The sequence below is a fragment of the Saccopteryx leptura genome, chromosome 3 (assembly GCF_036850995.1).
Source record: "Saccopteryx leptura isolate mSacLep1 chromosome 3, mSacLep1_pri_phased_curated, whole genome shotgun sequence".
Lineage (NCBI taxonomy): Eukaryota > Metazoa > Chordata > Mammalia > Chiroptera > Emballonuridae > Saccopteryx > Saccopteryx leptura.
In genome coordinates, this window is record NC_089505.1 from 241100415 (window position 1) to 241110089 (window position 9675).

The 9675-nt window shown below is 42.4% G+C and overlaps 1 protein-coding gene across 1 annotated transcript; it reads right to left on the reverse strand.

Moving 5' to 3' along the window:
- Positions 1-432: 432 nt before the first annotated feature.
- On the reverse strand, positions 433-8013 carry MRPL19 (mitochondrial ribosomal protein L19). The gene is made up of 6 exons (XM_066377891.1): positions 7896-8013; positions 7586-7703; positions 3851-3969; positions 3468-3602; positions 2054-2235; positions 433-1924 (listed from the first exon to the last, which is right to left on the reverse strand). The coding sequence occupies exons 1-6, from the start codon at positions 7996-7998 to the stop codon at positions 1703-1705; spliced, it is 879 nt and encodes a 292-aa protein (XP_066233988.1). The 5' UTR covers positions 7999-8013; the 3' UTR covers positions 433-1702.
- Between the last annotated feature and the right edge of the window lie 1662 nt (positions 8014-9675).

Here is a 9675-nt window from a genome sequence, read left to right on the forward strand (position 1 = left end):
ACCAGACTGACTAAAAACATTAAACCATGGAAGTTCCCTCTGTGCCCAGCCAGAGGAAATGGTGCCATCTATGGGTCACCAAAGGAGAGAGCATGGTTGTCAGTGTGGTAACAGCAGTGGCAGTGTATTCAGGAATGGGATCCATGCTCCTCCTGCTGACAACGGAGAAGTGAACTTAATCTCTGTTTAACCAAATGTTTGAGAGCAACCCAAGAGATAGGTGGACCAATGTGGGAGCCTGGCTGTGAATTAGGGAAGGGAAAGATCAAGTTTGCAGATGTCTGTGTCCCTCAGACGCAGCACTAAAGGTTTCCTTTCTAGAATAGGACAAAACGAGCAGGGGAGGGGGTCTCTGTGTGGGGAGGGGCAGTGGAAAACAGCTTGGGAAGTTTAGGGCTAAATACAATCAAATATAACTTGGGAAGTCAAGGCTGTGTTTGTATTTATTTATTAATTTAATAAGTACATAGATTTATTAATACTCAACACGTGCTTACTAGGTACCATTCTCCTAAGCATTTCCAAACACCCATTAATTTTCATAGTCCTGTGAGGTAGAGACTTAGCCCCCATTTTGTATGTCAGAGCACCAAGGCACAGGGAGGTTAGGTAACTTCCTCACGGCCACACAGCATGGGGAAACCAAGACTGCAACTCAGGCAGTCTGGCCTAAGCCCAGGTCTGAACCACTGCATTGTCCTGCTTCTCTGACATCAGCACATCATTCTAAAATGCATGACACATTTCCTGCCTTTTAAATGGAGCGTGAGGAACATAAACATTTACTGCTGGTTATAATGAAAATGTTCATCAGCCCCAACTACACAGACACAGCACTGGGTCAGGGCTGATATGGCCTTGGCTACCAGGTCAATCAGGGTTTGAGTCTATTTCCACAGGGGATGGAAACTCTGGAAGCACTTTAAGCAGGGAAAAGACATAGTCCGATTTAGGTTTTAGAAACTGATTTAGGTCTTTTCCAAGGGTGATGGACATGGAGACCTGGCCATGACCCCACCACTGTGGCCTCCTGGCCTGGCTCCCGAGGCTGGTTCAGGGGGACTGGTGAGTGGGGAGGAGGCTTGGAAGGCCCAGGGGAGTTGGGTCAGATTCCTTCTTTTCCACCCTCTGTGCTCTGTGCCCAGTGCCTCCCAAGGTGACTGTGCCCTCGGGAGCACTGTGCTGTAGTGCTCCAAAAGGCAGAGCAACTTGTCCTGCCTGGGCCCTGGCCGTGCCCTTGCTCCAGCTTGCTTCACTGGAAGAACTGGGCACAAGGTGAGTGGGGATGGGAAAATCTGGTGACATCCTACCCAAAGGGACACCACATTCTGCCTGTAATCCTGGCCGGGGCTGTGGGGTGGGGCTGTGCCTGCCTGATGGGGCAGACCCTGACGGTCAGGGTTACTTCCTACTTCTGTGTTCAGATTTCAGGCTTAACTATGGGGATTCCATGGTGGTTTGACTCTTTTCTAGCTTTGCCTCCAGTAACAGAACAAACACTGGTTCCCTGGCATGCGTATTTCTCCTTTGAAAGTAATGAACTGATGTGCTAATTGTTTTTTAAACAGTACTCATAAAATAATGAATGCTTAGTTGATTTAGTAACTATGTCCTTATATATGAAATCAAATTGGTCTCTAAGAAAACCCTCTGAGAGCCAGTATATCTGCTGCAAGGCACTAAATACATTTTCATTTTCAGATCAAGACTTTTTCGATGCTTCAATTTCATCCCATATTGCAGCTTCAATTGTTGAAGTATCATATTCCCTCATCATATCAAACTCAAGCCATGGCTGACTCCACTTCTGAGCTTCTTTCAATTGCTCTTCAGTCAAACAAAGATCAAACCTGATTCCTTTAACGTTAAACCTCGGCCGCTCCCAGCGCTTGGACCAGGGCTTAGGCTTCATTTTCACTTTCAGCTAAGAAAGATTAAAAAAAAAAAGGGATAAAGTAGGTTGATAGTCATAAGCAAAATTCCTCTAAAAGTTTTCATTAAAATGACTCTTATTTTATACTGGAACTTTCAGTTCCAAATGTACAAGTTATACCTGATTCACAGGAACTTCTTGGTTAGATTCTAGTACCTCTGGCTTCATATTAATATCAAAAGTGCTGTACACAGGAAGGGCATCTCGTAAGTATAGCAGGCTGTCATCCAGCCGTTTCTCCAATTTGACCACTTGGATCTCCTGGATTCTAGGATTATAAAGTTCAAAGCAAATCTCAACTCCTGAGAAGAGAAGAAAACATATTTTTACAATCTAAATTCAGATTCCTGAAGAAGCCTCCCATGATAGTAAAAGCTGTTTCAAGGAATTGGCACAGGGTTTTGCTCATAGAAAATGCGACACAAATTTGAATCTTTAAAATGAAGATGATGGAAAGAAATAGAAATAAATTAAAATACATATAGAAAAAAATTAAGAAAATATGAATTGGAACAATAAAGTCAAAAGAAGGATGTCTTCTACAAATATATTGAGTCAACATCTCTTCAACTGTGATAGTATTAACTTGGATAAAATTTGAGTAAATTCTTCACACTGCCATGTAGTTTATTTCCCTCTTGTTCTTATAAAGCTCTATCTTCTACATTAAGAGCAGCAGGATTAATGATGCAAAAAAGAATAAGTACATTCTTAAATCCTAACTTTGGTTTGGAAGCCCTCTTAAAGATGGCCTAGTTGTTGTTTTTTTTAACACTCTGGAGCCTTCCAAAGGGGCAAGCTAAAAACAGCTTTGAGCGTTTCAAGATGCTACAAGTAATAGTTTAATGTATACCATATGTATCATGCAATGCTTAAAGGCAAGAGTGTATTCTGAAGTTTCCTGGAATAATCCCAAAAGAAATATAAATGGTAAAACAGATGATCTATGTTAACATCTAGAGTTTAATCTAACATGTACTATACTATTCTGGTTCAGGAGCTGATTTAGGAGCTGTGCCTATAGCAAAACCCAAACAGGTAAGATCCTTCTCCTCTCATAAAGCTTACATTCTAGTGTCTGACAAAAAATAAATAAGCAAACCAACAAGGTAATTTCATATAGTGGAAAAGTACAGGGTGATGGCATTGTGATAAGGTCAGGGAAAGCCTCTCTGAAAAGATGACATCTAAACTGATATTATACAGGGCCAAGAATGCTCCAGACAGAAAGAATGGGAAATGCAAAGGCCCTGGGGTCTTAACAAAGTTAACGTTTGAAAAACCAGAAAAGTGCCTACGCAGAGGAACCTGGTAAGCCAGTGACACTGCACAGCTGCACACAGGAGGAGGTAGTGGCAAGACAAGGGTGGTAGCCATGGAGATGGAGAAACAGACAAAATTGTGATACACTTTTTGGAGATTGAACTATCCCCCTTGCACTTTCAAGTTACAGATATCTTATCCCAGGATGCAGACAACAAAAAATCCTGGGATAACATTTTTCAGAAAATCAAAATAACAAAATGGAGCCTACCTTGTCCTTCAATAGTATTTCTAAGGATAAAAGTAGCTCCGAGTCCTTTTCCTGATCTCTGGATGCAAATGCCCAGAAACTGGCTGGTTTTCCCATTGGCATATGGGTCGGCAGTAGTAACACGAAGAATGCTTCCTACAAATTCAAAAGTGAACCGAACTTTTACATAAGATGCAGAAACAAACAATAAATAGCATTTCCAAGTAACTTTGTAACTTCCTAAAGATTTTAGTATAATATTAGAAGTAAGTACCTCATATGGGCAAAACCCAGATATATGAAAAGCAATCTTCTCTATGTCAAGAAAACTAACCGTCCACCATCAATACCAAGAAAACTAACCCTCCAGCCACTAATAATAAAATCATCCAGCTCTTACTGACCAACATAGAACTCTGGAATGTGGAGTACTTTTCTTCTTTCTAACATATCTTTTCTTTCTATGTAAAATTTCATAGGATCTGTTCTTCCTCTTGGAGGAATAAATTCAGGACTCAAGAACCTATAAGGAAAAAAATAAATAAAAGCAAGCTTTAGAGATGGAAAGTTAGATTATGACTTTGAAGTTTTTTATTGTTCCTTCTCTAAATAAGAAAACTTGATCTTGTTTTTAAAACTGTTGTCAGTGCTTATGAAAACAGCTAATAATCCTGAGTACTCACCTGGCATTGTGTAAAGGCTTTATTAAATATCTGTAGCATAATTCAATCCTTACAACAACCAGGTGGGTTTGGTGTCATTATCTCCTTTTACAGATGAAGAAAACGAAGCTTAGAGAGGATAACTAATTAACTTATTATATTAGCTGTAAACTTATCAAGTCAAAATTTAAATATCAGACTCCAAAGACTGTGACCATACCACAGGCCTCATGTTGAGCTGTACGTTATAATAAATTATGTTGGAAAAGATATAAACATACATCTCACTGATTCCAAACGGACTTTAAAAATAATCTTCCTGGTCTATTTAACGGACTTTAAACTGATTATAAAGTATTTAATAGAGCCTGACCAGGCATTGGTGCAGTGGCTAGAGCATCAACCTGGGACGCTAAGGACCCAGGTTCAAAACCCCGAGGTTGACAGCTTGAGCGCGAGCTCCCCAGCTTGAGGGTGGGATCATAGACATGACCCCATGGTCGTGGGCTTGAGCCCAAAGGTCACTGGCTCGGCTGGAGCTCCCCCTCCCCCTGTCAAGGCACCTATGAGAAGCAATCAAGGAACAATTAATGTAACTCAACTTTGTGTTGATGCTTCTCATCTCTTTCCTTCCTGTCTCTGTCTCACTGGTTAAAAATAAAAATCATCTAGAGAAAAGGGTAAATGGCATTACAATGTAAATTCATGTCCCTATTACTCATCTCAAGAAATAAGTTATCAATATGGTTAAAGCCCCTGTGTACCCCTCTCTACCTCTATAATGACTATGATGTAACTAGCTAAATTTGGTGATAGATCATGCCTATGAATTTCTTCCTTTTTCAATTCCCTTTGACAATTTTCAAACCTACCAAAAGTTGAAATAGTAATACAACACCCAATATACTACTTCACCTAGTTTCACCTACTGCCAACATTCTGCCATGTTTGCTTTACATATACCATTCACTTTTTTCCTGAACTATTCAAAAATGACAAGGCATTTCATCACCCAATACTTTAGAAGGTGTCTGCTAAGAATAAGCACAAAGCCCTGGCTAGCTGACTCGGTGGGAGAGCACTGGCCTGGCGTGTGCAAGTCCCGGGTTCGATTTCCAGCCAGGGCACACAGGAAAAGCATCCATCTACTTCTCCACCCTTCCCCCCTCTCCTTCCTCTCTATCCTCTCTTCTACTGCAGCCAAAGCTCCATGGGAGCAAAGTTGGCCCCGGGCACTAAGGATGGCTCCATGGCCTCTGCTTCAGGTGCTAGACTCGCTCCGGTTGCAATGGAGCAATGCCCCAGATGGGCCGAGCATCACCCCCTGGTGGGCGCGCCGGGTGGATCCTGGTCAGGCACATGCGGGAGTCTGTCTCTTTGCCTCCCCTCTTCTCACTTCAGAAAAATACAAAAGAAAAAAAAAAAAAAAGAAGCACATTTTCCTACATTCATCATGATCCTTTTATAATACCTAAGAACTTCATCAATAATATAATCTGATTTATAGTTTGTATTTAAACATATCTAAATGTCCTGGAAAAGGTCTCTTAGAGCTGTTTGTTGCAAACTGTATCTGGCTGTTAGTCTCTTCAGTCTCTTAAACAAGAACTATTCCCCATCTTTGTAATTTTATAACACTAACTTTTTTGAAGACTCAAAGTCTTACAGACCATTCCTTGAATTTGGATTTATTATTCCCACATGCCTAGACCAAAGTTAATATTTTGGGTAAAAACATTACAGAGGTGATGATGGGATCTTATTTTGCCACATCAGGCGGCACATTAAGAGCTGCAGAGTTATTGGGAAAGCTAGGTTGGTTTGACTGCTCTGTGAAAGAAAATATTTACCCTGTACATTTTTTTATACTTTATATACGCTTGTATGCCTGGAAGAATGCTATCATACTACGTATATCAATTCTTCTGCAGGTTGCTTTCTTACACATATATTTGTGAAGTTCACCTTATTAGCTTTCACTCATTCATTTTTCACTACTGTATAATAGTCCACCCACTGGTGGCTATCTACTCAGCTTCTTAATTTTTGTTACACACAATACCTCTGTTTGCAATCTTGTACATATCTTCTTGTAGTGGAATAATCCATTGCATGGCCTTGGATGGGAACACAGCCAACAAGAAAAGAATGTTTTGCTAAGAGAATTGTTTTGTGACTTGAAGGCGAGTCACTGAAACAAGTCTATGTGACTGAAGGCAGTTGCTGGGCTTTTCTGAGTAAAACATTCTCATAAGATTTCTGTACTTTCCTTATCCCTTAAGATAAGGAGAGGAATGTTGTGGGATCCATAGAAGCAATAGCAATTAATGCCTTCTGATATTACGTTGTTACTAAGCTATCTTGCAGGTGCACTCTATGTATCTTTAAGTAAAAGTTACTCTTGATGTTATGCCAATTTCTCAGTAAACAAGCTTTTTGAAGTCTTGTGAATAAAATTAGGACACTGCATGAAGTCAGGGCCATTTGCCTGAGCGAGCGGTGGTCCTTTGCTAGTCCTTGATGATTCAGTCTGCTGATCTCTCTCTCTGCGCCCCTGACTCACAACAACATCTTCTTGTACTTATTCTTTAAGTTTTATACCCTTCTAGGTAGAAAAGTATAAACAACCTCAAACTTACTAAATTGTGTTAAATTGTTTTCCAAATAGTTATACAATTTACATCCCGTTTTAATGAATTACATTAAAATGCTGTGATTCAGGGGAGATATTCCTTTTCCCCCTTAAAAAAATTTAATTTCAAGTTCCATAAACTCAACTTTATTTCAACTCAGAACCACAGAACAGTTGAAATGTTAAACACACGTAGACAAATACACACATAATCCAAACAACAACCTAGAGCCCCTTCAGAGAAAGCCTGTAATGTAACCCCACCGAGCTTCCCTCCCCCAAAATGGCTTTTTAATTAGGTCTACAGAAACACTTTCTGCAAATCCTAAATCATCGAAATTTACACGCATCTCCAAAGTTACTACCAGTCTTTAAAGTTACTACCAGCGTTTTGAACAAATTTCAAATCCCAAGTAGCAGAAATTTTTACCGCTGTCCCTCATTTGCCAGGAAACTAAACCACGGCGAGCCTGGCTAATCCACTTCCACCCAGGCGAGGAAAGACCAGAACGTAATCTGGTAAAGTAAGACACGCTTCGGAGAAAAACTCCTGTTAGAGGCCAAACGCCGGTGGAAAGAGCTTCAAACGTGGGGAATCCCTACTTGAACTTCTGATTTAGAAAGACTGCAGAGAGTTCGGCCCCGCTGCGGAGAGGCGAGGACAAGCCTGAGTTGGGCGCGCTGCACAGACGCGGGCTCACCGACTCCGCAGCCGAGAGGGTGCAGCGGAGTCCCAGCCCCACTCCAGAAACGAGACCTGAGGCGAGCACAGGTGCGCGAGCGCAGACCCCCCACCGCCACCCCACCCCACCCCAGGCGCAGAATCGGCGCTGTCCCGGCCTCACCTGGTTTCCCGGCGCTGGGAGAGGCGCTTGTCCACGATGACTGGCTTGGGGGGCGGCTGGAACCCGCCGGACTGGGAAGGTCCACTGCTCTGCTGCCGGCCCGGCCCCGCTTGGGCCCCTGCGGGGACAGACAATAGAGGTCCGGACTGCTCGGGCCCGCCCGGAGCTCCCGGGGAACCCTGCAACCTCCCGCGGCTCGCGGTCCCACGAGGGGCCTCCGCCGAGGTCGCCCTGGGCTTCCAGGCTCGCCCACCGCCAGCCTGGCCATGGGCCTCTTCTGTGCCCTGGCGTTAGGCCGCGCTCCACTTACAGCAGGCAACAGAGGTCGGCGCGGGGAGCAGCGCCCTGGCGGCCCCAACGCCCCGGGTCAGGATCATTGCTGTTCCACAGCAGCTTGCAGTAGAGGCCGCCATGTCCGCTCATGCAGGTAGAGACTACAACTCCCACTAACCAGTGCGATGAAATCGCGGCAGTCTACGGCCCTATGGCAGCGGCTGTGGGTCAAAATAGCAATATTTTTCCCTTCTCTAGTCGTTAACTTTGCTTGTACCTTTAAGAAAAGTGACTATTTCTCTAATTCGCTGTAATAATATACCAAGTTATGCCCTTATACAAGCATCCTAGAAAGCTTTGCTCCTTCTTTGAATCAACTCAATCTTCACTTTCTCAGGCGAGTCTTCCCTAGGGCATATCCCTATTATGGGCTTTGATCCATTACCTTCTTAATAGGTACCTTCTGTTCACAGCTCTTGTATGATTTGCAATTTTAGTGCTTAACTTAATTTTTAGTTATCTGTGTAGTTATTGGATTAGTGTCTAACTACACCATTATACTGTAACTCAGCAAGGGCGTGGATGAGGTTGTCTTTAGCCCACCGTTTTATCCAGTTACCTTACCTAGCTTTCACTCTTTGTGGAATGCAAGGAAAATAAAATAGGTCCTGAGACTGCAACGGGAAAATCATGCTTCCTGTCACATGCACATTTAGTAAGCAGAGACAAGGATTAAATTGGGACAACGCCCTTTTGATCAGATGGCCAGCAATCTGAGAAGGCAAATAGCCTTCTTAACACCGCTTTTTAGGCTGGGCCTTTTATAATGATTTCAGGGTGGTTGGTAACAGTTAAAATCATAACCTATGTGATTAGCCAAGCAAGGATGGAGACAGTGAACTTTTTTCAGGATTGTCTTCAAAGATTTTGACAAGTGTCCCTTCAGATTATCCGGTCAGGTTGTACTGTCCCAGAAATCTCTTGATTGATATCAGGACATCTGGTCTACTCCTGGATTTTATGAGTGATCAATCATACTGTCTAATTCTGCAAAACAATTTCTTAGCCAAGTATCCTTGGAGAAAAGGCAAAAGCAAATTATATAAGATACATTAGTGGTAGTATTTCAATCCATCTTTATGTCTGTAGAAAGTATAAAATAGATTTTAGTACAGTTGACAAAAGTTACACATTCTCCTGCTGGGGCTATTCTCTGGCCCCCTTGTTTATTCTTCTGCTACAGGAATTTTTATTCTGCAAGACTAGAAATATACCAGGAAAGGAAAGACCAACCTGAGGGCAAGATTCTTGTCTTGCCAGTTTTGCCGTTGTTAGGTACCTGGGGTTTTCAGCCCTGGTGACCTCCTGTGTTCAGCCTATAGTCCTTGTTCTGTTAGTGTCTGTGTAACTACCAATTACAACAGGACAGGCGGCAGGCACAAAGTCCCTGAGATGACAGAGAGCATTACCCCTTTGAGGAACTAAAACTGAGTTCACGATGGACAACCATGGGTGGGGCTAGGTGGCAGAGATGGAACCAAAAAAAGGTAAATTAATTTTGTCTTGTTAAGAAATTCAGAATTTGTACCCTTAAAATGGTGAGCCCTTGGAAGGATTTCACCCTCAGAGTGACATGATTTATTTTATTATTTATTGGTCATTACAGTTGAATTGATTTCCCAAAGTATCTGAAACTCAACAGTCCATATTGAATGCATCAAGTTCTCTAAATCTTTTCTGCAGTATTCACTATCTTTTTTATTTTTTTTTTAACAGAGACAGAGAAAGAGTCAGAGAGAGGGATGGGTCCAAGCTGG